Genomic DNA, 26,233 nt, shown 5'->3' with positions numbered 1-26,233 from the left:
AGAAGCAGAACTTCAGGGTTACCAGGCATGAAAGCATTTAAAGATTTGCCAAGCTGCCTTCCAGAAAATGTTACCACCAGCAAGGTTTGAGAAAGCCTGGTTTCCCACGGGGGCATGGCGAAAAGATTTCTTTAAACTCAACTCTGTTTGTTTAAAAAAAAGATAAGAATTTGGCTGGCCCCAGACCCGGCTTTGACTTCCAGCTCCACCACTTGCCAGGTGTGGGATCTTGAGGGAGTACCATGACCTCCCTGAGCCTCCCAGTCTGTAACCCCAGGCCTTCCCAGCAATGAATGTGGGGTCTTTTTGTGGGAAGGGTGGACACAGATTGTCACCTGGGGCCAGGCCAACCCACCCAGCAACCGGCTTCTAAACATGACCCATGACCCCAGCAGTGTTGCAAGCAAGTTCCAGTCTCTGTGCCTCCCATTCCCGATGCGACGATCCCAGGAACCGCCCCCGCTCAGGAGCCACCCCTGCCTCAGCCCCCTTGCTACTTAAGGGGGGTGGGGCCCGCTGGGGCCACTACACTGGGAATCCAGGAGAATCCAGGATGAGGGCCTTGGCTCAGGCCCTGCCTTCTCTACTGCTGAGACTACTGCTCACGCCCACCCCAGACGCCCTGGGTACCAACCCCGGCCTGGTGGTCAGGATCACCGACAAGGGCCTAGAGTATGGTAAGAAGATATGGCTGTTGGCTGGACTTGGCCGACCTGCCGGGCGCCAGACTGCTCTGGAGCTACTTGGGCATGTTACTTGTCTGAGTTCTGGGCCCCTACTAGCCGACGGGGAGAAGGATTTGGAGCAAGCGTTGATTTGGGAGAAAGTTTCCAGGATACAGTGCAGGAGAGTGGGAAGGTGAGCTGAGAAGGGGGAGCCACCAGAAGACAGGAGAGGTGTGTTATGAACCCAGCCACTACCCACTGACTGGGACAATTCCACCAGAAAGTTCTTGGTAGGGTTTGAAAACATATGTCTTAAATCTAGAAGGCAGAATGGTGATGACCTCCAGAGGAAGGTTGTGATCCAGAGAGGGCAGAGGGAGCCTGCGGGGGTGCTGGCTCTGAGGGGTGGCTACGTGGCTGCAGAAACATCTAAAAGTTATCTGGCAATGTCTTTTATGTATATCTCAATTTTAGAGAATGAACAAAAATAGGACGACTTTTTGAAAAAGATGCTGAAACAAAGCATCAGAATCCATCCATCCAGAGAGTAGGGAGCTGAGTCGTTTATACACCACTCCCCGCGATAACTGAACCAGAGCTCTCCTCATATTTGTGGAGCCTGAACTGCCTAATCTGTTAAATGGGGTAATAACATTTCCCCAGGTAGGGTTGTTGGGAGCAGAGGAAAGGAAATCAGGGAAGGCTTCTTGGAGGAGTTTCAGGGAGGTACAAAAGATGAGTGGCACTTGGCCAGGGACAAGCGGTAGCATTCTGGCAGAAGGACTGGCACGGGCATTCTCTCAAGGGAGGAGTGCCAGTTGGAAAGAGAGGAGGCCCCTGGTCTTCTGTGTATACATGCGCTCCTTGAGGGCAGAATCCTGGGTCCCTCATATATCTGAACAAACAACGAGTGCTAGTAAGAGCTGTTTATATTGAAATCCTAAATCAGGCAAAATTTGCCTTTGGTTCCTTTCCACTGTGTGATTGATTGTACCATGTTCACTTTGCCAATTGGCTAGAGTTGGACATTTTGGTCGTTTCCATATTTTTAATAACATAAACCCCGCTTTGCTGTTCCAGGCCTGAGTGCCTGGCGTGGGCCACGCACCAAGCTAGGAGTGCGTGTCATCCCCCCCCCACACCCCTTTTGTGCTCTGCAATGATCTCCTTTAATCTTCATGCCAGCCCAGTAAAGAAAGTTCTGTTGCCATTGCCATGGAGAAGATGAAGCTGAAGCCTTCCTCAAGGTCACCCTGCTAGAGAGATGCCAGCGCCAGGATTCTCTCCCTCAAATCCCTACAGTGTCTTCTGCACAGGCTAGACGCTGGGAAGGACAGAACAGAGGAGCACCCACCCACGCACACAGCACTCCTCCCCTTGTGGGGTTGTTGACAAAGACACTGTTCCCTCCCCCACAAATTGGGCACCCACATAACAGCGCCACGTGAAATGCAGTGATGCTCCTGTTTCTCATGTCACTTCGTACGCAACAGGGGCTCAATAGTCTGTAACTGTCTTTTAGAGGGGAGGCAGGCAGGCAAGCTGGGCTGACTTGCAGCTTTTTTCCTGTCCACAGTGGCTAGGGAGGGGTCGATGGTTCTGCAGAAGGAACTGCTCAGAATCACGCTGCCTGACTTCACCGGGGACTTCAAAATCAAGCCCTTTGGCCGAGGGCACTATGGGTTCCACAGGTGAGGCTCCCTTCTGCTGGGGCCCTGAGGAGGCTGGGAGTAGGGGTGGAGCTCTGGAGGGCGGGGAGGGAGAACCCCAGGACTTCCTTGGGGCAGCTATGGGAGAGTTCCTCGCAGTGTTCAGAGCGAAGTCCTGGGAGGGAATTAGGTTCCCTCATTTATTCATTCATCCAGCAAATATCAATGAAGACCTACTAGCTGTGTGATCTGAGCCTCGGTTTCCTTATCTGCAAAATGGGGATGACACTGTGATAATCCAGGCTTCGGCCTGGCCTCGGCATGTAGTCCAGAAGGGAAGATAGACCTTAAACTTTAAATATAGTAGCCCGACTGTTAGAGCTAAGGTTTGCCCACCCAGGGGAGTCAAGGAAAACTTCCCAGAGGCAGGGGCATTTGAGCTGAGTCTTCAAAGGATCACTGGACATGAGCAGCTGATGCCAAAAAAAGGCATAAAATGCTTGTGGAGCAACAGGTGATGGAGGAGGGCAATCGAGTCACAGCTCAGCACCCCCTGCCTGCCCACTACCATTGATAGCTCCACTCATTCTTTCTTTAATTCAGTCCATTAGCAAACATTTATTGAGCACCTACCACGTGCCAGGCATATCAAATGGAACTTGACCACTGTTTTCCCACTGACGGCCCCGCAATGTGTGTCGTCTTGGTTTGTTTCTCCCAGCACTTTGTTCCTTTTCTTGGGGCGGGCCTCGGCCTTCCCTGAATCCAATCCCCCACCTGGATCTCTCGAGGGAGAGGATGGCTCCAAGAAGGAGCTGCAAACCCAAAGGGGTGTGCCGAAGTGCCCTATTCCGGATCCCACCCAGGATCATGACCTTCACGGGCTCTGATCCCGACGGTGTGACTTGGGGCAAATGCATCTCTATTTCCGCCTCTGTAAACAGGGAACAAGAACAGCGCTGACCCCTCTGAGAGGCACAGGTGACATAAAGGATGCAACGCACTTAGCATGGCCGCATGGTCAGCACAGAGCACGCCTCAGGCGCTCAGGAAGTGGGGGGTGCCCCACGCCTGCCTAGAACCCGCTCTGCCAGCCAAGTCCCCACGGGGTGAGGCGGGAGCCAAGCTGGGGCTGACGCCGTGCTCTCTGTGTCTCTCTCCTCAGCCTGAGCATCCACAGCTGTGAATTGCGTGGCTCTGCTCTGACGCCCCTGCCCGGCCAGGGCCTGAGTCTCACCATCTCTGACTCCTTCATCAGAGTCCAGAGCGAGTGGAAGGTGCGCAAAGCATTCGTGTAAGTGGAGTATGCTCCCAGGCTCTTGGGCCCTTGGCCTTGGCCTTTGTCCCATCCTTCTTGGGTGCAAGGTGTTCCTAGCTCATCGGAAAGGCCCCATGGTGGATGGAAAGAGCCCACAGGGGTCCGAGGCCTGGCTCTTAGTTGAGTCTCTTCCTTTCTCATGCTTTCCTGATAGGGTTGTGGGTGACCTAAATGAGAGAATTCTGTGTCTTTTTAGCTTGCTTTCCCCAACAGCAGACCCTAAGACAAGAATTCAAGCGTAAGTACTTTATCTGGGAAATGACCTAAGGAAACATCCATGGGGGTGGAAAAGGGAGGCAGGGAGGGAAGGAAGTCAGCTGGGCAGCCGACTGGAGCTCAGCCCTCCTGGGGACCTCTGGAGACCATGCAGGCAGAGCACACCTCTGAGTTACCCCAACTCAGCCATTATGACCACTTCTTCCTGTTTGCCGCTGGTCAAGGGGGGCTCCCAGGGGCAGGATCTCCCCAGCACTTTGAACTGTTCTCGACCTCCAGGGTCCTTGGATGGAAGGTGGGTTGGTCTGCTCCAGCTGCCATACTAAAATATCACGGACTAGGTGGTTTCAGCAACACTTCTGGAGATCCAAGGTCCACGATCAAGGTGTCAGCAGGCCTAGTTTCTTCTTAGGTCTCTCTCCTTGACTTGCTCATGGTGGCCCTCTCGCCGTAACCTCGCATTGTTGTCCCTCTGTGTGCATGCACCCCAGTTTCTCTCCATGTCCTCTTCTTATAAGGGCACCAGTCAGATTGGATTCTGGCCCACCCTGATGGCCTCATTTTTTTTTAAGTTTATTTATTTAAGTAATCTCTACACCCAGCATGGGGCTCGTACTCACAACCCCGAGATCAAGAGCAGCATTCTCCACTGACTGAGCCAGCGAGGTGTCCCCCTAATCGTCTCATTGTAATGGCATCAATTCTTTAAAGGCTCTGCCTCAAATGTAGTCACATTTGGAGGTCCTGGGGTTAAGGACTTCAACAGATGAATCTGGGTGGGGGCACACAATTCAGCCCATAACAGGAGGGTTGACCAGTCTTTTCTGGGTGACCCGACCATATTTATACTTTATACTTTATTTTTTTTAATTTTATTATGTTATGTTAGTCACCATACAATACATCATTAATTTTTGATGTAGTAATCCACGATCCATTGTTTTCGTGTAACACCCAGTGCTCCATGCAGTACGTGCCCTCCTCAATACCCATCACCGGGCTAACCCAGCCCCGCTCCCCTCTCCCCTCTAAGACACTGTTTGTTTCTCAGAGTCCATAGTCTCTCTCTCATGGTTCATCTCTCCCTCCAATTCCCACCCCCCCATTTTTCCCTTCCTTCTCCTAATGTCCTCCACGCTGTTCCTTATGTTTCACAAATAAGTGAAACCATATGATAATTGACTTTCTGTGCTTGACTTATTTCACTTAGCATCATCTCCTCCAGTCCCGTCCATGTTGATGCAAAAGTTGGGTATTCATCCTTTCTGATGGCTGAGTCATGTTCCATTGTATATATGGACCACATCTTCTTTATCCATTCCTCTGTTGAAGGGCATCTCGGCTCTTTCCACAGTTTGGCTATTGCGGACATTGCTGCTGTGAACAGTGGGGTGCATATGGCCCTTCTTTTCATAGACCTGCACTGTCCAATACAGTAACTTCTAGCCACGTGTCTTCACTCGAAAAGTAGCTGGTACAAATTGACATCTGCTATAAGCATGAAACATCAGATTTGAGGATTCGGTACAAAAAAGAACAGAAGAAACCTCATTAGTGACATTTTGTGTCTGGCTTCTTACATTTATCATAAGATTTTTGAGGTTCATCCATATGGTAGCATGCATTAGTGCTTTATTCCTTTTTATGGATGAGTAATATTTCATTGTGCAGATAGACCACATTCACCCTTATTCTTTTTTTTTTTTTGAAAGGAGTAGGGTGGGGCAGAGGGAGAGGGAGAGAATCCCAAGCAGGCTCCACACTCAGCACAGAGCCCAATGCAGAGCTCAACCTCACGACCCTGAGATCATGACCGAAGCCGAAACCAAGAGTCGGACGCTTAACTGCCTGAGCCACCCAGGTGCCCCTACTCTCATTTGTTTTAAAGCCTGCGTGGCATAGATGCCTATGACTTACTGAACCCGTCCCTACTAGCTGACATTTAGGTGGTTCATCACTTTTTGCTATGACCCATGCTGCTTCCATGAGCTGCCCCACTCATATCTGGGCAGGAAGAGCTGCAGAGTAAAGCCTTAGAAGTAAAATTCCTAGACCAAAGACATGTGCGTGAGGATGGATCCCAGCAGTCTATATTCCAGAGGTGCTCTCCCCACTGCAGCCCCTGGGACCTCTGTTTACCCATACCTACTCCAACTTCAGAACTTCCATCCGACAGGTGAAAACTGGCATCATTGTTATTTTCATTTTTAATAATGTTTCATATGCTTAGTTGCAATTGAACTTCCTGTTTGATATCTTTGATCCCTCTTTTTAATTTTTTTTCTTTTGGGTTGTTTTGTCCTTTCCTTATTAATTTATGAGCTTGTTCTTTGTGTATTAAGGAAATTAGCTCTTTGGCTGGCTCACCATGCAGAGTCTTTCTTTCTTTCTTTTTTTACTTTGAATATGGCATTTTTTTGTTCACTGAAGTTTTAATTTTCTATTGCTGGCAAGTTTATCAACCATTTCCTTTAAGCCTCCTGAGACTTGGATCCTACGTAGAAAGGCTTTTGCTCACCCGTTCCCAGAAATAACTAGACCCAGGCTTTCTTCCTGATCTTTTATGGTCTTATTTGTAATAAATCCTTACTTTGTAATAATTTTCCCAATTAAATTTTTATTCCAGCTCCACTTATTTTGGGGTAAGAATTGAGCTTCATATTTTACCCACAAATGGTGGCTGATCTTAGTCTAGGAATGGATTATTGCTTCTCTTATCTCCTCCAGGAAACTACATGGCTCCCTTGATGTGCAGGTCAAGGGCATTACCATTTCGGTCAACCTTGTCTTGGGCAGGGAGCCCTCTGGGAGGCCCACCGTCACTGCCTCCGGCTGCAGCAGCCACATTCGAGACGTGGAAGTGGACATATCGGGAGATTTGGGGTAAGTCACCACTGGGACACTGGCCCGCTTGACCCCTGGGTGCAGCCCGAGGCCCATCCAGCCCAAGGCCTGGCCTCTGATAAACATGTATGTCCAGGTGTAATGCAGGGGCACATCACAGGCACTTGGAGGTCATTCTTTGTGGGACCCTGCTGAGATTAACAGATGCAGGCTCGAGCCAGGAATACTGGTGGAGACCACCATCAGGTGAATGAAATCTGTTAGAGGAACACAAGGGCTTTTGGCCGCAGGAGAGTCTGTGGACAATGTACAAGTCCTCGGGGACGTATCTTTGGGCCTCAGTTTCCTTGATTAGAAATATGTGGATTCTCAAGCCTCTCCCCTAAATCTACTGAATCTGACTGGGGGCAACAGGTGGCTGGGATGCCAGATGCGCTGAATCAGTGAGTGTGCTGGGGGCTGGGACTCTGCATTTTCATCCTGTCCGGATTCTGAGACACAGCAGGGTCCCAGGAGGGGGGGAGGAGGGCTCCCTTGGGGACCGGCCTGGTCAGAAGCCAGGGCCAGTCTTTGCTGCCTCACTGTCCCTGCATTCAGTGACACACAGCTGACCGTCCACTGTTCTCTCCCCAGGTGGCTGTTGAATCTTTTCCACAACCAAATTGAGTCCAGGTTCCGCAGAGTATTGGAGAGCAAGGTAGGAATGTCCAAGCTGCTGGCATCTGCTGTGTCACTCAAGGCCTAGGTGGACACCCTCACTGGCAGTTATGCAGTCTGCCACTCCCCATCTCTGGGGTCTTTCTGGCCCTGGATGGCCAGGCTGACTGGCCCAGACATATTTAGGCCCAAGGCCCAGAGAGGACAAATCATTCGCCCAAGGTCATGGAGCGTGGCCAAGCTGGGGCAAAATGTAGGTCCCTGGACTCCAAGTGTGTTTAGTGAGGCAGAGAATGGTTCGATGTTCAGCGGATGGTAAAACAGCGGGAGTGAACAGAGACTCCTGCCCCTCCCTCTCCTTGACCTTGCTCACTGCCCCCCACCCCCAAATGCCCTGCACTCCACAAGGCCAAAAAGGAAATCAGCACTTAGGGGCCTGCAGACACAAAGCAGGACACTTGGGAAATGTGAGAACCAGATTGGAGCCTTGGTTCCTACCTGGGTGTGCTCATAAGCACCTGCCCTGGAGGGGAAGGCAGCACGGTGTCATTTTTTTCCCATTAAGAAAGTGTGAAATCTCCCAAATTTTGAAATCTCTGACAAAACAAAGAGGTTTCGTGTTAACAAATACTTCACCCCAAAAATCCCATTTCTGAGGTATCATGGACCCGGAGCTGTGTCTGTAGCAAAGACTGTGCTTCGGAAGGGAGAAGGTCATGAAAGAGGAAAGAGGAACACACACACATAGACACACGCGCACACGCACACACGCTCCACTGAGGCCCACGGCTGGTCTTGTGCCCCTGGTGGTTGAAGTGGGAATAGCAGACAGACCCCAGAGATGGGGAGTGGCAGACTGCATTCTGTTCCTTTTCTTGTTTTGGGGTCCTGGGGTCTAGGTGAGCCTGAGAAATATGCCAGCCTCCTTCTTGAGCACCTCACTTCCATGTTGCCATGCCTTTCTCAGTAGGACATAGTATTCTTCAGCAGTGTGCTTTTATACTGCCCTGTTGATGACGGTGCAAATAAAGATTAGCAATAATGTTATATAATAATATAATTATTAATTAATTTTTATACATATAATTAATTTTGCTTTGATTACTTAATATCATTAATGTGATACAGAAAATACCACTGTATAACTATTCTTATTTATTACAATGGCGGCTATTTATTGAGCATGTGGCCTGGCCAGGAGTAGTGTGTTAAGCATTCAACAACTGAATATACCATCCATCTTAACCACAAGCTTTGAAGAAAGTGCCGTTTTCTGCATTTGACCAAGAAGACTCTGAGAAGCGGAGTAACTTGCCCAGGGGTCACCTTGCTGGTGAGGAGCTGGGTCAGCATTCAAACTTCCTAGAATATGGAGCAGCTTGTACCAAAGGCCTTCTAGGGGCTGGGTGTCTTGGGAAAGATGGAGATCTCACTTGATCCCTGACCCTTATGGGTCTTCAGAAATTTCCTTCTTTAGGCCTTTAGGAAGATCTGATGGGCCTTTGTCTGAAGGAAAAGCAAGAAGAGAACAGTCTCTAGTGAGGCCAGCAGTTTCCTGGTTCCCGTGAAATCAACCATGACTGTCCCGCATCATTCCATTCTTTGCTTTTTGGCGGCAACCTGCGAAAACAAAGAGACTGGTACAGGATCTTTCAAATTCCCCACTGATGGTATTTGACCAGCAGGGCTAAGAATAACCACTTCCTGCATGTTTGCTCTCTGGGCCATATAGACTCACTGTCTCAGCCCCTCACCCCCTAAAACTCCCTGGGAAGCACTTGGCCTTGTCACTGTATCCTGTGGGTGAGGACTCAAAAACAGGGAGAGATTCTGCAAAGGTCACACAGCCAGTGGGGGACTGGACAGGATTTGAACCCAGGTTTGTTTAACTTACCTACGACACCCTTAACCTGCCTCTCTAGGAGGCCCTGTGATGAGTCTGGGACTGAGGGCCGAAGGCCTTCCCTCCCCCATCATGCAAGTCCCCTCAGGGGTGGGGCATCCAGGGGGGCCTTTAGGAAGATCTGATGGGCTTTTGTCTGAAGGAAAAGCAAGAAGAGAACAGTCTCTAGTGAGGCCAGCAGTTTCCTGGTTCCCGTGAAATCAACCGTGACTGTCCCTCATCATTCCATTCTTTGCTTTTTGGTGGCAACCTGCGACCAAACTCCTTTCCCAAAACTAAGCCGTCTGCAAAGGAAGGTTAAGATTTCACCTCTTGCCTGCCCAACCCCCAGCATAGAGTTTCCCCACATCCCCATGCCTGATTCATGTCTGCTCACCCTTTTACCTGCCCTTAAAATGCCACCTCCCATGCTCATGGAGCCCCCCTGTATACCTCTCCTTCCTCGTATACGTGGATCTGTCTGAGCAGAAGGTGGTGTGGCCCCTTAATCAAAACAACTATGTACTGTGGGGACACACACACACATGCACGAACAAAGAAAATATTTACATGTAAATCCAAATGTTTTAAGATGCAGTAAATATAAATCCATTTGTCATATTGTGACACAGGGCCCAGAACTGTTCTTTCAAAATAGGCTCCTGATTGACATTGGACTTTGTCTTCCATGCATGAAACATCGATCTGCTACAAATTCCAGCTCAGATTTCTTTAACCACAATGAGAATTCAAAGACATTTGCAAAGCAATCCCAGTGCAGAATCCTTCTAGATTTTTATGATTTTTTTTCCTCCTAAGCCTTTTCTTGCGCACACCAAGAAATTTCTCTAAGCAGCTCACCTTTCCCAAGTACTTAGGTTTTCTCGGTCATATTTCATTGGTTTACACAATAAATATTCCAAGCGATTATGAGAGCAAATATAGCCACCAGGTTTGGGAACACACATTCCCTCTTCTTGAGAAGCATGCCACTCAAGTGGCGGCCACGAAGTGTGTGTGCCTACCGTGTGGTGGCCTCCAGGACACAAGCATCAGGGGAAACGTGGAATACAGATCCGTCCAGCCAACCTGTGAAGTGATGATATTTGAGAAGTATCTACTAAGTACACACCTATATATTTCTACTGACCCGTCCAGTTCTGCTATTCAATTCTAAATTCTGGGCAGGGGGGGCCAGCACCTCACAAAGGAAAGTATTTTTCAAGCTGGAATTTCAGGCAGTGCCTCCAGCCAAGGTACCCTACCCGGCTGGGTAGCTGACTACCTAGCTCAGATGTCCAGCCCCGGGAAAAACTTGGAAAGGTCCGGATGGGCCCCACTGAGGTCCACATGGGGACCTGCATGTTTTTGATCATTTCTGTTCCCTGGCACATGGCACGTGATGAGCACTGATACATTTTTGTGGAATCGACCAATGGGCTGATGTATGAATGATGACTACAGCAATTAGCACAGTGGGGGGCCCGCTCAGCCTTTCTCCTTCTGCATTTTTCAGATTTGCGAAATGCTCCAGAATTCGGTGACCTCGGACCTACAGCCTTATCTCCAAACTCTGCCAGGTAGGCTACTCCACCCATCCCTGGGATATTCTATTAATTTATATAAGCACATAAGCATGCCTTAGAAAACATTAAATGGGACAGAAGTGTAGAAAATAATTTTTTTAACTCTTTGTATTTTTTTATTTTTAAAGATTTTATTTATTTGAGAGAGAGAGAGAGAGAGCACAGAGAGAGAGGCAGAGGGAGAAACAGACTCCCCTCTGAGCAGGGAGCCTGATGTGGGTCTCGATCCCAGGACCCTGGGATCATGACCTGAGCTGAAGGCAGACACTTAACCGACTAAGCCACCCAGGTGCCCCAAAAGTAATAATTTTTAAGTATCCCTTCCTCCCCAAATTTTCTTCCAAGAGGTAACCTCTGTTTGGGGTGTCACCCCTCAGATATTTTCTTTTGTATATAAAAATATAAATATACATAATCATTCAAACATGCATTCATTATATATTCCTTTCGTTCATGAATACATGTATATGTGCCAAGTTATGAACATATATCAGTCTACACATAGTAGACATTGTTTCTTTTGTAACTTACATACCTTGGACATCTTTCTATATTAGCACACATAAATTTATCTCATTTTTAAAAAACTTTTTCGGGCACCTGGGTGACTCAGTCGGTTAAGCGTCTGCCTTCGGCTCAGGTCATGATCCCAGGGTCGTGGGATCAAGCCCCTTATTGGACTCCCTGCTCAGCGAGGGGTCTGCTTCTCCCTCTCCCTCTGCCATTCTCCCTGCTCATTCTCTCTCTCAAATAAATAAATCTTTAAAAAAAAAAAACTTTTTGTGGAGGTATATATAGAGAGAAAAGTGTTCAAGTCATAGGTGAACAGCTTAAAGAATTTTGCCAAACTGAGCACAGGCCTGTCCCTGCTCCCAGAGCAGGAAACAGAATGTGATGGGACTTTCAGAACCCTTCCCAGCTCCTGCCCCTGCCCGCTGCTGAAGGAAAACCACTATCCCAACTTCTCCCAGGAAAGATTAGTTTTGCACTCTGTACGCGAAGGGCACCACGTAGTATTTTGAGTCCTCTATCAAGAGCAGAAGGTTCTCTTTGCTCAATTCTAAAAGATGAAGTTGATCCATACTGCTGCATAGAGAGAGTTCATTCATTCTCCTTGCTGGGCGCTGCTCCACCGTGTGGGTGTCCCTCCCTTTGTTTATCCATTCTGCTGTTGAAGCCCATTTGGGGAGTTTCACTTTGGGACCATTATGGGTGGTGCTGCTATGAATATTCTAGTACATATGGACACATGTCTTTGGATATATACCTAGGAGAGCGACCGTAGGCTCATGTAGCAGACGTAGGTTCTACATTATCGGATCCTTCCAGTGTTCCAAAATGGTTGCCACAGACTTGGTTTTAGTAGCAATGTAGTGTTCCATCATATGGATGTGTCTGAGGTATTCTGTGATGACCTGGCCCCCGGGCCCTACCCTCACTTGTTGGCAGCTGTCTTTCAGGGGAGGCCCAGGCAGCCACAGACAACCTAGTACATAGGACACAGGACTCTCATTCCCCTAGGGCTTTGGAGGGCAGTTTCTGGGCCCTCTGGACATGGCCTGACTTTCCTGGTTATTTGGACTGTGTTGATAGGAGGCCAGTTTCCCTGAAGATGAAGGTCTCAGTTGGAAACTAGGGAACAATTCGCTTGATTGGAGAATTCTCCCCATTCTGTGGCTTCTTCAGCATGAAGGTCCAGGTGTGGAGGGGCTGCCAGAACTGGGCTCCTCCTGCCCTCAGATGTGTGTGTGTGTGTGTGTGAGAGAGAGAGAGAGAGAGAGAGAGAGAGACCTGGAACCCACTCAGGCTCCAGGCTGAGCATACTACCCCCTTCATGGCTAACCCACCAGTGGGACAATAGAACCATGTCCTCTCTTTCTTGGAGGAGCAGCTCTTCGCTCCAGGGCTGGGCTGGGTAGAAGGTCTTGAGGCAGAGGGGCAGGGGGCCTTGAAGAATGTGACAAGCGTCTGGATCAGTCAGAGCGCCCATCACCTGGCTCCTAATCCTGCCCCTCTCCTGGTTCACAGTCACAACAGAGATCGACAGTTTCGCTCGTATTGATTACAGTTTAATGGAAGCCCCTCAGGCAACAGCCCAAATGCTGGACGTGATGTTTAAGGTGAGAGTCCTAGAGCAGGGGCGTGGGTAGGCTTGGCCCCAGCGTAGCATACCTTCATGGCCAGCCCTTACTTGGGGCCTCCCATCTTTCTGGCTTCAGGTCTGTCCTCATCTCCCCAGGGGTTCTAGCGGTGTTGAGGGCAGGACAATATGGAGTGGTGGGGCTCAGGGCTCCAACAGTTGTCTTACAAGCCTTCAGCCTTGAAACCCACCGTCTTCCCCTCCTTCCTCTTGACCACCAGGCAGGTGAGGTCAATCAGAACTGGGCTAGCCGGTGCAGAGGGTACTATGGGTTAAAACGCCAAAGTTGGGGAGTTTTTCATTTATAGATTCTGGACACACAACACTTTGACCCAAAGGAAAATACCTTTAATGGTAGTTTCAGACAGTGACTTGCCAGTGCCCCCTCCTCGGGCTATATAAGCAACTGCCTAGCTCAGATGTCCAGTGCTGGGGTAGACTTTGAAAAGTTCAAACGCATCCTATTTCTCTCTCCAGGGTGAAATTTTTAACCGTGAGCACTATTCCCCTGTCAGCTTCCTTGCTCCTGTCATGAGCCTTCCTGAGCAATACAACCGAATGGTCTATTTTGCCATCTCTGATTATGTCTTCAACACAGCCAGCGTGGTTTATCATGAGGCAGGATTCCTGAACTTCTCCATCACAGATGACATGGTGAGGATGGTGGCAGAATAGCACTCACAAATGACAGGGTAACCTGTCCTTCTTCCTTCTTTCCTTCCCACCCCGTTTACATCAATGAAATAGAAAGTTTCTGAGAAGAAAGAGTCAGACAAGGAAATACATAAATTAGCACAATTTTCCTTTTCACTTTGGCTGCCAGGAAGCTCGAGTCAAAAATCCTTTCTCCCTTAGAACTGTGAAAGACTATGACTTCCCTGTCTGGATTTTACTTTTGCCCCCATCTAGACCTGTTGTTCTAATTCATATTTTCTCTCCTGCTTGGTTTGTAGAGGTTTAAAAAAAAAACTTTAAAAATTTAGTAAATGAGGCAGGATAATAGATACACTAATAAATGCATAAAGTTATATTGAATAGGAAATTAAGACCAAGTTAAAAGTAAAGTACAGTTATGAAAACACTGTGCCCATAAGTTGATTTTTTTTTAAATAAAAAAATCTATTTGAGAGCTTCCTTGTAGCCAGAGTAGAAAAGGTCCATGATTTAGCGATTCATGGTGAAAGGAGAGACAAGGTCTTCCTAGGACTTACCTCTGAGACAAGTGTTTCAAATGGGGCTTTGTATAAAGAATATTAAATTTTATAGTGGATCGCATCTTTAATAATTCTCAAGTTTCTTTAAAATTTCTGGGTTTCAGAAGATTATTTCTTGTAGCTTTTTGTAAAGCTGAGGCCTCGTGAACAATGTCAGGATGATGAGGGAAACACAGCGCAGCCCCATTTGGACGGTCCAGCTGGCTCTGATAATATGGGAGCCCGTCTAGTGGGTGGGGGGGGTGGCTTGTGGTCTTTTGGGTGATTTCTCACCCTTCCACAGGCCTTTTACGTCTATTATCATGCTTGAATAAGGCACCCCATCTGTGGTGCTGTCCTTTCTTTTAGTGGATTGGTCATAATAGCTGTTTTATAACAGCTATGCGCTGGGCCCTGTGTAGGTGCTGTGTTTACACTGTCCCATTTAGCCCTCACGATGACCTCATGATAGGCTCAGAGAGGTGAAGGGACTGGCCTGTGACCACACAGGAACAAAGCCAGGAACCATACCTAGGTCCTGATGTCTACAAATCTCACCCTCACAGACCCTCTGAGTGTGTCCCACATGTCACCTATGTGCCAAGGAGAGCAGACGGGACCCTGGCAACTGGTGCTTGTGGTGAGTGCAGGGCAGGCATCTCACTGTTGCTATGGCAACCCAGGTAGTCAAAGAAGCCACAGTCTTGAACATTCCCCCCCCAACCTCCCCATCTTTCTCAGACTTTCAGTTCCGGCGGGAGCACCCTAAAACTTTGTGTCTCTTTGCTGCAGGTTCCCCCTGGCTCTAACATCCGGCTAACCACCAAGTCCTTCCGCCCCTTCGTCCCCAGGGTAAGCCTTCTCTCAGACCTTGGCAGGAGCAGGCCAAGCCCACTAGCCTCCAGGGGTTTCCCTTTGAAACCACAGAGCTACTCTCAGCTTAACTAAGAGTCAGAAGGCTGGCAGTGAGACCCCCAGGGAGGGCAGGGCCTTCCTTCTGCCGGCTGCAGGGCCCCTTCTCTCCAAAGCCCAACTACAGAGGCCTGAGCCCTGTGTCTCTGGGACCGTGGGTTGCCCAGTATTTTGCCAATGATATCTGAAAATCCCAAGGAATGCCAACATGTCCCGCCAAATACACCCTAGTTAATAACATCAGACAATTACAGAGGGCACACTAGGGACCAGGCACTGTTTTTGGTGCTTTAAAAATTATGTTTTGACCAGATAATAAATTCTCATGGTTCAACATTCAAAAGACATAAAAGGTTCTAGAGTGGAAAATTTACCATCCACTCCTGGCCCCTAACCACCCAGTTCCCATCCAGAGCCTACCTCCTTCTGGGGATATTCTATGTATATGCCAACAAATGCTGTGAATCTTTTCCATTTTTGTACACAAGGGGAGGCATATCATACACACCATTTTGTACCTTACTTTTTTGCCTTACTCTTCCGGGAGATCATTCTGCAGAGGTAGAAAAGGAGCTTCCTCACTCATGTTCTCATGGGCATCCAGCATGCCATCATATGGACTCACCATAGCTGGTTTAACCAGTCTCCCAGGAAGGACCTGGGGTTGTTTCCAGCAGTTGCTACAGCCAATTCTGTCATCACAGGGCTAAGCTCCTCATTTAATCCCACAGAAATCCACTGTCCTCTCCCCCACCACCCCAGTCCCCTCCAAGGCACAGCTCAGACAGGCGGTCATGTTGAACATCCAAGGCTTGACAATACCCATCCTGCCCTTTGATTCAGCAGTTCCACTTCTAGGAACGTACCCCTCCCCGTAACAGCCAAGGGTATTCACAGGGATGATCATTATAAGGGCAAAACCTTGAACGACGTGGATGGAACTGGAGGGTGTTATGCTGAGTGAAATAAGTCAATCAGAGAAAGACATGTATCATATGACCTCACTGATATGAGGAATTCTTAATCTCAGGAAACAAACTGAGGGTTGCTGGAGAGGTGGGTGGTGGGAGGGATGGGGTGCCTGGGTGATAGACAGTGGGGAGGGTATGTGCTATGGTGAGCGCTATGAATTGTGCAGGACTGTTGAATCACAGATCTGTACCTCTGAAACAAATAATGCAACATATGTTAAGAAAAAAGAAAAAGAAGAAGATAGCAGGAGGGGAAGAATGAAGGGGAGTAAGTCGGAGGGGGAGACGAACCATGAGAGACGATGGACTCTGAAAAACAAACTGAGGGTTCTAGAGAGGAGGGGGGTGGGGGATGGGTTAGCCTGGTGATGGGTATTAAGGAGGGCACATTCTGCGTGGAGCACTGGGTGTTATGCACAAACAATGAATCATGGAACGCTACATCAAGAACTAATGATGTAATGTATGGTGATTAACATAACGATAAAAAATTTAAAAAAAGATATAAGGGCAAAACCTTGGAGACTACCTCATGCTCACTGTGGTTAGATCAGTTACAGTACGCATGCCCGATGGAACCCAATGCAGCCATGAAGTACATAATACAGACTCCAGATGTCTGACAGGGCAAGATAAGATCTCCAGGTGCACCATTAAGAGAAAAAGGAACAGAGCATTTTGTGAAAATAACATCAATCGAAAAGCATTCTCAGCTTTCTCTGACTCCCTCGGGATCCCCCTGGCAAACCTGCATATTTCCTTCTCTTGACATAATATCCTCATTCTGCCCCCAGTTAGCCAGACTGTACCCCAACATGAACTTGGAGCTCCAGGGAGCAATGGCCTCTGCCCCATTCCTGAACTTCAGCCCTGGGAATCTGTCCTTGACTCCCGTTATGGAGATTGAAGCCTTTGTGCTCCTGCCCAGCTCTGCCAAGGAGCCTGTCTTCCAGCTTGGTGTGGTAAGGCTCAAAGCCTTTGCAAATGCTGTTCCGTTTTTCTGCATGCTCTCTCCCTTTCCTTCAGATCTCAACTTCAATATCACTTCCTCAGGGAGGACTTTTTTGATTGTCTCTTACCACCTTAGGCCCCCTGTCATTTTTTTTTCTTAAAGCACTCTATTGTTTTTCGGCATAGCATAGCATTTATTATAAAGATACCTACGTAGCTGTTTGCAGGTTTATTTGCTTAACGTATGTATCTCCCACTAAGCGAGACGGGGCTATTGTTGGGAGGAAAGCATAAGGGTCTTTGACTTGTTTGCTCTGCATCTATATCTGACCCATGAAGACTACACTTCCCAGGATCCCTTGGACTTTGACTGCTAACCAAGTCAGCCAATGGAAGACACTGTCAAGAGACTAGAGGGCAGGAGGAAGAAAGAAGCCAGAATATTTCTTCCTCTGTCTTTGTTCTGGACAGAGGTTTAGGCAGTGACTGTGTCTCTTCCATGGTGGTTCCCATAACCCTAGTCCCTCCTTCTGTTCCTCCAGTGCTGGGGTGGAAGCAGCTTCCTACCTCTGCTGGTCTCTAAGTTGCCCTTCTAGTTCTCTTTGGCTTCTTGGCAATTCCATCACTTGTGTAACCAGTTCCCTATATTAAAGTCCCTCTGAGTTAAATATTGAGAGGAGTCTCTCTCAATAGACCCTAAGAGCAAAGGGATTCTGAGTCCTTTGGGGTTCCTGCTCACTGGATGGAGAACTTTGCTCTCTTGTTTCAGGTTTGAAACACAACAAGACAAATTTCTGGAAGGGTAATTGCTCCTAGATGCTATATCTGCAATTTGATTTTGTTGTTATTGTTGTCAAATTTGTTGTTATTAATATATTATAAATTAAAACAAAATATTATTAATATTATTTTTATTATTATCACCAGTAGGACTGACTCTTAGCCCCAAGATAGCTAGAAACGATGCCTTTAGAGATCTCCAGAGATAGGCACTCTACACCTCTTGGTAGTCTGTCTATTCAAAGTTCAATCACTATCATAGTCAGAAACTTAAGGTAAAAAATGTTCAAGTCCAATTTCAAACATGTATTGAGTACTTATGATGAGCTTTCTGGGAGTCCACAGTCTAGTGAACAAGTTCCTGCTTTAACTCACTGAGTTGTTTGTTTAAAGGAAACAGCTGGTCCTAATAGTTATCATCCTGTACATGACAGCCTTTCTCATCTAAACCAGTTTTCTTCTACTGGAATTTCCAGGCTACTAATATGTCCGCCATGTTGACCTTCAACACCAGCAAGATCACTGGGTTCCTGAAACCAGGAAAGTAAGTCAGTCTCCTGCCCACATGGAGGCACTCAACTGGGTTCCTTCCATCTGGACACTGTAGCTGATTCTCTGTAGCTGGGGGTACGGATGTGAGTAGATCTTCTTCTCGATGTTAGGGGCTGCCATTGGGGAAGGAAACTTAAATTTTACCTCAGTTGGCCCAATTCTTTTCCCCCACTAGTCCTGCCTCCACAAACTTCCTTTCCACCTAATCCCCATAACTTCCAAATTTCTAAAGAATTTATTAATACTGATTTTTCTTTAATCTGTAAATTCTCAACATCAGCTATATTGACTTTCTGACATACACTACCCACCTCTTCTTTGTGAGTCTTCCCAATAAGTTGTATCACTGGTTTTGGGTCTTAATCATCTTTTCCAGTCCCATCCCTATGTTGGCTCTGTGTCTTCTCAAACCAGTACCTCCTTTCTGGGGACCCCTACATTGTTTAGGTTTGCCATGGGCATTATGCCCCCATCTCTGAATCTTCTCTGATTCATTATAGGATACAAGTGGAGCTGAAAGAATCTAAAGTTGGAGTGTTCAATGTAAGTTATCATTGTTTTTATTTATGAAGTGATTAAGGTATTAACTAATTTAGTGTGTTTACTAAGCAATGCTATAGCAGCTAGAGGAGAAAATAGAAAAATGAAAAGAGCTACTCTCTGTTGTAGAAAAGTGTAGAAGTTCTCGAGGACATGATCCATAGGGCCAAGGAACAGTTACATCCCAATAGAAGATAAGATATAATTAAATTGTCTGTTGGACAGAATTCTTTTAACTACAAGAATAGAAAACCAACTAAAAGTGTCTTAAGCCGGCGGAACTTTCCAGAACGCTCGGTGAGACGCGGAGGAGCGGCGGCTGCCTGAGCTGTGCCCAGCAATGCGCTCCTTCCCGCTCCCCCACACCGGCCTCGGCCCTCTCACCGGCTGTAGAAAATGGTGAAAGAAACCACTTACTATGATGTTTTGGGGGTCAAACCCAATGCCACCCAAGAGGAATTGAAAAAGGCCTACAGGAAACTGGCCTTGAAGTACCACCCTGATAAGAATCCAAATGAAGGAGAGAAGTTTAAACAGATTTCTCAAGCTTACAAAGTACTCTCTGATGCAAAGAAAAGGGAATTATATGACAAAGGAGGAGAACAGGCAATTAAAGAAGGTGGAGCTGGTGGTGGTTTTGGCTCCCCCATGGACATCTTTGATATGTTTTTTGGAGGAGGAGGAAGGATGCAGAGAGAAAGGAGAGGTAAAAATGTTGTGCATCAGCTCTCAGTAACCTTAGAAGATTTATATAATGGTGCAACACGAAAACTAGCTCTGCAAAAGAATGTGATTTGCGATAAATGTGAAGGCCGAGGTGGTAAGAAAGGAGCAGTCGAATGTTGTCCCAGTTGCCGAGGTACTGGAATGCAAATAAGAATTCATCAGATAGCACCTGGAATGGTTCAGCAAATTCAGTCTGTGTGCATGGAGTGCCAGGGCCATGGGGAACGGATCAGTCCCAAAGACAGATGTAAAAGCTGCAATGGGAGGAAGATAGTTCGAGAGAAGAAGATTCTAGAAGTTCATATTGACAAAGGCATGAAGGACGGCCAGAAGATAACATTCCATGGTGAAGGAGACCAAGAACCAGGACTGGAACCAGGAAATATTATCATTGTTTTAGATCAGAAGGACCACGCTCTTTTTACTCGGCGAGGAGAAGACCTCTTCATGTGTATGGACATACAGCTGGTTGAAGCACTGTGTGGCTTTCAAAAGCCAATATCTACTCTTGACAACCGAACCATCGTCATCACCTCTCACCCAGGTCAAATTGTCAAGCGTGGAGATATCAAGTGTGTGCTAAATGAAGGCATGCCAGTTTATCGTAGACCATATGAGAAGGGTCGCCTAATCATTGAATTTAAGGTAAACTTTCCTGAGAATGGCTTTCTCTCTCCTGATAAACTTTCTTTGCTGGAAAAACTCCTACCTGAGAGGAAGGAAGTAGAAGAGACTGATGAAATGGACCAGGTAGAACTGGTGGACTTTGATCCAAATCAGGAAAGACGGCGCCATTACAATGGGGAAGCCTATGAGGATGATGAACATCATCCCAGGGGTGGTGTTTAGTGTGAGACCCTTAATGGGGCCAGTGAAACTGCTGGCATTTTATATGCAGTAGTGAATTAGTGAAGGACTATAATCATAGCTCACTACTTGCTATTGTTTTTGTTTTAATATTCAACTATACTAGTGTTTTAAATGAAGAATAAACTCAAATATAAAAGCTCAAAAAAGAAGTGTCTTAAGCCAACACGAGGAATTCATAGGGTCATGAAACTAAAAAACAAATTAAAAAAGAGGTTTCAGGCATAACTGGATCAAGGTGCTCAAATTAGTGCATCAAGAATCTCTCCTCATCTCTCCCTTCTGCTTTCATCTGTGTTGGCTTCATCCTCAGACAGGTTTTTCCCACTGGTGGAAAACCTCAAAATTTTGTAGTTTAATTTTTTTAAAAAATCCAGGTGCTAGCTCTCTTTAGGTGAATCTGAGTCATGTGTCCGTTCTTTAGCCAATCACTGTGGTTAAAAATTGGACAAGGCCAATTGACCAAACATGGGTTTCATCTACACTCCTGGAGCCAGGATGTGCAGTCCGAAACCATACGGACTGAGATTGGAAAGGAGGGTTCTCCAGGGGAAAATAGGGACTCTGTTATTAAAACAAGAGGAATTAATTGCTGGGCAGGCTGAACCAAGAGGTGATTTCCACAAGGAGGAACAAGTGGCAAAATGGATGGCCCCATATAGAAGTAAGAAAGACAGTGGGAAAATCAATGTGGGTTGATGTGATCAGGGAGAGATTTCTTTTTTGTTGTTTGTTTTTTTACATTTTTAAAATTTTATTATGTTATGTTAATCACTATACATTACATCATTAGTTTTTGATGTAGTGTTCCAAGATTCATTATTTACATATAACACCTAGTGCTCCATGCAGTACGTGCCCTCTTTAATACCCATCACCAGGCTAACCCATCCCCCCCACCCCCTCCCCTCTAGAACCCTCAGTTTGTTTCTCAGAGTCCATAGTCTCTCATGGTTCATCTCCCCATCCAATTGCCCCCCCTTCATTTTTCCCTTCCTACGGTCTTCTTTTTTTTTTTTTTTAACATATAATGTATTATTTGTTTCAGAGATACAGGTCTGTGATTCATCAGTCTTACACAATTCACAGCGCTCACCATAGCACATGCACCAGGGAGAGATTTCTGACAAGAGGGAAGGCAGGGTGAAGGCAGCTCCTCTTCACAGGCCAGGGAGGAGATGGATAGACCTTAACCTGCAATAATTGTCTTCCTTTTTACCATCCTGCCCACACTGGCCCCTCTGGCCAGCCTCCCTCTGCCCTGCGCTGCCCAGACCCTCCCTTACGGACTTACAAAGTAGGAACAACCACATAAACTGTAGGGAGAGACGCTGCCCACAGGGACCCCAAAGGATGACCCCTTTCAGGGAATGAAGGAGGAAGTGAGTAATGAAACATTAATATTGCATCTGTGCATGGCATGTAAAAATGTCCTATGAGGTAAAACATCCATATGTAAAGATTCACAAAAAGTCCTCTTATCAGGTGTTCAGAACATAGAATGCAGAAAGCAAGAACTATTGAATCAAATAAATCTGGGTTCAAATTCTGCCCCTGCTGTCCTGTTTCTAAATGTCACTTTCATTCTGTGGGCCTCGGTTTTCTGGTCTGTGAAATGGGGGCAGTGATAGCAACCTCAGAGGATTATTGTAAAAATTGAATCAGATGTATATGTAATGCTCTGAACCCTATACCAGCTATATGATGAGAGTTAAAAGTTGTATTTCATAATTTTTGTTTTGAATTTTTTTTAAAAATTATTACACAAGTAATTCAGGAAAACATTCTGTGAAAAAAATTAAACTGTAAAAAAAAAAATTAAAGATAAAGCTAAGCCAAACCTTGATGTTCTTCCTAGAGGAAAGACAGTTGGGTGTATAATATTCCAAGTGTTTCTATCCCTTTGCACACAAATAAATGTGTATATCAAAATAGCTTTATATTATAAAACAGTAGCATGATGTAGGCATCTATCTGAAATTTGCTTTTTTCAGTCTTGTTTGCCATGTCAGCACATACAGAACTACCCCCCCACCCCAGGGTGGCCATGTGGAAGCTTATTGGTGGGCAAAATGGCACGTGTGGTCACAGTGTATCTCTCCTGTTCTCCACCAGGTGGAGCTGTTGGAGGCGCTACTCAACTACTACATTCTCAACACCCTCTACCCCAAGGTCAATGGTAAGAATTGCTAGGGATTTTTCCATGTCAAGGAGGACAGTGCTCTTTGAGGGAAAAGTAACTAGACTTGGAGCTGGGAAACAGGACTCTTCTGCAGGTTGAGTGATCTTGGGTTAATCATTGCTCCTCTTTGAGCTTCAGCGGCCTATGAGATGGGCGTTTTGAAGGTGGTCTCCTCTCCCTCCAGGGCTCTAGTGAGGGTTAGGGGCTGAGGCTGCTCTCTGGAGCACAGGAAGCCTCCTCCTAAGAGAGAAGGAGGGACTTGCAGAAGTGTGCCCCCTATACCCTGAAATGGCAGGTGAAAGACTGAGGACCAAGCTAATACAGAGGGCACAGGGCAGCCCATCTCTGAATCCACATTCCCCAGTCAATTGCCAACTCCCTAGTCAGAAAATAAAGCATAAAGCCCTAAACACTATTTCCACAAAGCCCTGCTTCATTTGGCTGCAACAGAAAGCAGGATGGGGCTGGAGGGCAGAGAGCAGATGCCCACTAGCTTCTTAACCATGAGCATCTGCTGCCGCATATCTGCTATTCTTCCCATATAGCACCAGGGCTGGGAGCTCAGGCTCCTGGAGCAGGCTGCCGGGGTTGATATCCCAGTTCTGGCTGTGTGACCTAGGACAAGTTACTTGGCCACTCAGTGCCTCAATTTCCTTATCGGTAAAATGGAAATAATAGTCTTATCTACCTCATAATCTTTGGTGATCATTAAATGGGAATAAACTGTGTATAGAGTTGGCAGAGAGAAACTTATTTTTTTCTATTACTTTATTTATAATTGTTATTTATTAACAAATCTCTCTCCATGTTATGCCTCAACCTCCAGAGAAGTTGGCAGAAGGCTTCCCCCTTCCTCTGCTCAAGGATATTCGGCTCTATGACCCTGTTCTTGAGATCCACAAGGTCAGTGGGTTCCGGTGGGCTTTTGAGGATTTGGGGGGGGTGGTTAGTTTTCCAGGTTCAGAGCCATAGCTCAGTGGGCAGGACCCAGCCTGGCCCCGCAGCGCAGAAGGGAGAGGGAAGCCCCAGACATGACTAGATACCATGCCGCCATCCATGTGTCCTTCAGAAGTGGCACCCCTCCTGTGGGTAACCTGGGGGAACCTCAAGACCAGCTCAGTTTGAAAACGTTGCCATGGCAACAGTGCAGGTTCTGAGAGCCAGTTGTAAGTTTTAATAATTTCTTCTAAATTCTTTTTTTTAAGATTTTATTTATTTATTTGTCAGAGAGAGAGAGAGCACAAGCAAGGGGAGGGGCAGGCAGAGGGAGAAGCAGGCTCCCCGCTGAGCAGGGAGCCCAATGGGGCACTGGATTCCAGGACCCGGGGATCATGACCCGAGCTGAAGGCAGACACTTAACCGAAGGTTCATAGAACCATTAATAGAATTGACAGTTCTATCCATCAGAGACATCATTTACTGAACTATTTCCATACCAAAGAATATGTCTGATTCTTCACTCTTCTCTCCACTGTTCTGACCAAGTATTTTCTGGTCAGTCTGTGCCCACGGTTCAGGTTATCTTTCTAGAATAGCATCTGTACGGTGGGATGACTGGGTCAGTAGCCCTGTGAGCAGTAAAGGAGATGATGAATTGTGTCTGGTACATCGTCAACATCCAGCAAATAACAGTTGCTAAAAACAGGGAAGGGCCGGGGCGCCTGGATGGCTCAGTCAGTTAAGCACCTGCTTCGGTTCAGGTCCTGATCGGTTCTGGAATCGAGCCCTGCATTGGGCTCCCTGCTCAGCAGGGGAGTCTGCTTCTCCCTCTGCCTCTCCCTCTGCCCCTCCCCCTGCTTGTGCTCTCTCTCTCTCAAATAAATAAGTAAAATCTTAAAAAAAAAAAAAAGACAGGGAAGGGCAGCAGCGTGGTCAGGGACATGGACACAATGACCGATTGCTGTATTTGAGAGACTAATATCCAACATCCTTTTGGACCCAGGGATGCTCAACATCCTACTGCTGAGAGTTTACAAGGAGTCAGACAGCTGGTTATTTGAAGTAAGGACTGACAATCATGCAACTGGCCTCAGCTGGGCACGTGGGAAATCATCAGAAGATTTATTATATACTCTCATGTTCAGCAGACTTTTGAGGTTATTTGTTTGACGCCCAAAGGCAAGGGCTGGATCACTGTGGGAGAGAATTGGACTTTGACTCCAGTTCAGAGTTTCCGCCCCTTCGGGTGATGGAAACTTCCAAGGAGGTAGGAGAGTAAACCTCAGTGGCACACAATTTTGTGTTATTCGCGAAGGAGAGAAAATTTAGGTGACACAAAGGACATTTATGGGGCCTGCCAGGAAGCAGCAGTAGCTTGGGAAATGACAGATAAATTGCAACCTTAGAGAAGGTGGTTGGAAAAAGCTGTGCTTTATGGAGACCTTGGGGATGGAGGCGCATTCGAGATTTATGCACTGACCTGGTTTCTGGCACAGCTCATGCTCCCGCAGACGTGGGCCTCCCTTTATATTGGAGATGCATTTTTTTGGTGTAGGGGATACTTTCGACATGCTGTCCTGTCTTGTCTCTCCTAGGACTTCCTGTTCCTGGGCACCAACCTCCAGTACATGAGAGCTTGAGGGCAGGGACACAGCCAGGGTTTGGAGGCCACAGCTGGATTGGCAACTTGCATTTCCAGATGTGCCGTGTATTCCCAGCGATTCTGGGAAGGTGAAGACTTCTCTGTTCTCAGCTCTGGGGGAGAGGTCCACCTGGCCTCTGCCCCCATACTGCTTCTCTTCAGCAGGTGCACCCACACCCTCTCTGATTCTGGGCTTCACTGCCCCCACCTCACCCAAGACGGGCCATCTTCCCGCCCTGGCCTGGACTATCTTTAAGGGCAGGCATCATCTTTTTTAGTCACCATCTGATCCCTGTACCTGGCACTTAGTAGATCCTCAATAAATATTTATTGAATGGTTCAATGAAGGAACCAGTTGGTGTTCTAGCTGAACCTCCTTACCACCCACCCTCTTTTGTCTGAGGGGTCTTTGGATGGTCAGCCCCATCCGTGGTCTCACGGACGCCCACCCAGCCCTGGTCCTGACTCTAATGCCCGCTCTGGAAGGTGCTTGTCTCTCTCGGTGCACGGGCAGCTTAGGGGCTCGCTTCAGTGTGTGCTCCCTCTCTCACGTCTTGCCTACAGCACACAAGGGAACCAGTGGGTCTCCCAGAGCCAAAACTCAACCTCCTGCTGTTTTCCCCACTGAAATGGGTGTAAATTAGGAGGAAATGGATCCCTCTAGGTTTTTGGTCCGACCCAAATAAAAAGCTCATCCAACGTTGTTTATGAGCCCCAAGCCCGGAGGAAGAGGCCATGATTTCTAATTACTGAACAACCAGCCTTTGATCAGACTTACTAAAGAGTCATTTCCAAGTTATGTAGTTGGGCCCCCGGGAACTGGGAATCAGAAGGCTCGTTTGATTTTTTTTTTTTATTATTGTGTTAATGAGCAGCTGGATGGAGCTGTGGGCTAACAGATCATTCACAGGGAATAGGCCTATTTACTCTTTGTGTGACAGAGACATGTTCCAAGATGGGACAATGCGTGGTCACCCAGCTGTCGGCAAAGTAGGCCATGGCTTCGTGCCCTCCCTCCTCT

The 26,233-nt window shown here is 47.1% G+C and overlaps 1 protein-coding gene and 1 pseudogene across 2 annotated transcripts; both read left to right on the top strand.

Annotated features, from left to right (window-relative positions):
* Positions 1-519: 519 nt before the first annotated feature.
* Positions 520-25,555, top strand: LBP (lipopolysaccharide binding protein). 2 transcript variants are annotated; one of them, XM_025876205.2, is made up of 15 exons: positions 520-677; positions 2,242-2,356; positions 3,480-3,608; positions 6,576-6,731; positions 7,326-7,389; positions 10,748-10,811; positions 12,846-12,937; positions 13,435-13,611; positions 14,943-15,002; positions 16,828-16,995; positions 18,241-18,308; positions 18,817-18,859; positions 22,565-22,628; positions 23,458-23,534; positions 25,166-25,555. In XM_025876205.2, the coding sequence occupies exons 1-15, from the start codon at positions 554-556 to the stop codon at positions 25,208-25,210; spliced, it is 1,446 nt and encodes a 481-aa protein (XP_025731990.1). In that variant the 5' UTR covers positions 520-553; the 3' UTR covers positions 25,211-25,555. The 2 variants fall into 2 exon arrangements, with proteins under 2 accessions (XP_025731990.1, XP_073736546.1); XM_073880445.1 differs by lacking the exon at positions 3,480-3,608.
* On the top strand, positions 19,190-20,431 carry LOC112827542 (dnaJ homolog subfamily A member 1 pseudogene; annotated as a pseudogene).
* Positions 25,556-26,233: the final 678 nt, after the last annotated feature.

Source organism: Callorhinus ursinus, unplaced genomic scaffold, assembly GCF_003265705.2.
Source record: "Callorhinus ursinus isolate GAN/ISIS: 27379988/994484 unplaced genomic scaffold, GSC_fseal_2.0 scaffold38, whole genome shotgun sequence".
In the NCBI taxonomy this organism is placed as follows: domain Eukaryota; kingdom Metazoa; phylum Chordata; class Mammalia; order Carnivora; family Otariidae; genus Callorhinus; species Callorhinus ursinus.
The sequence above is the reverse complement of the archived record's forward strand: the minus strand, read 5'-3'. Positions and strand labels throughout refer to the sequence as shown.

Coding starts and splice junctions, on each gene's coding strand:
- LBP (XM_025876205.2), top strand. CDS start 554: ATGAGGGCCTTGGCTCAGGCCCTGCCTTCTCTACTGCTGAGACTACTG. Junction 6,732..7,325: donor GACATATCGGGAGATTTGGG/GTAAGTCACCAC, acceptor TTCTCTCCCCAG/GTGGCTGTTGAATCTTTTCC. Junction 13,612..14,942: donor TCTCCATCACAGATGACATG/GTGAGGATGGTG, acceptor TCTTTGCTGCAG/GTTCCCCCTGGCTCTAACAT.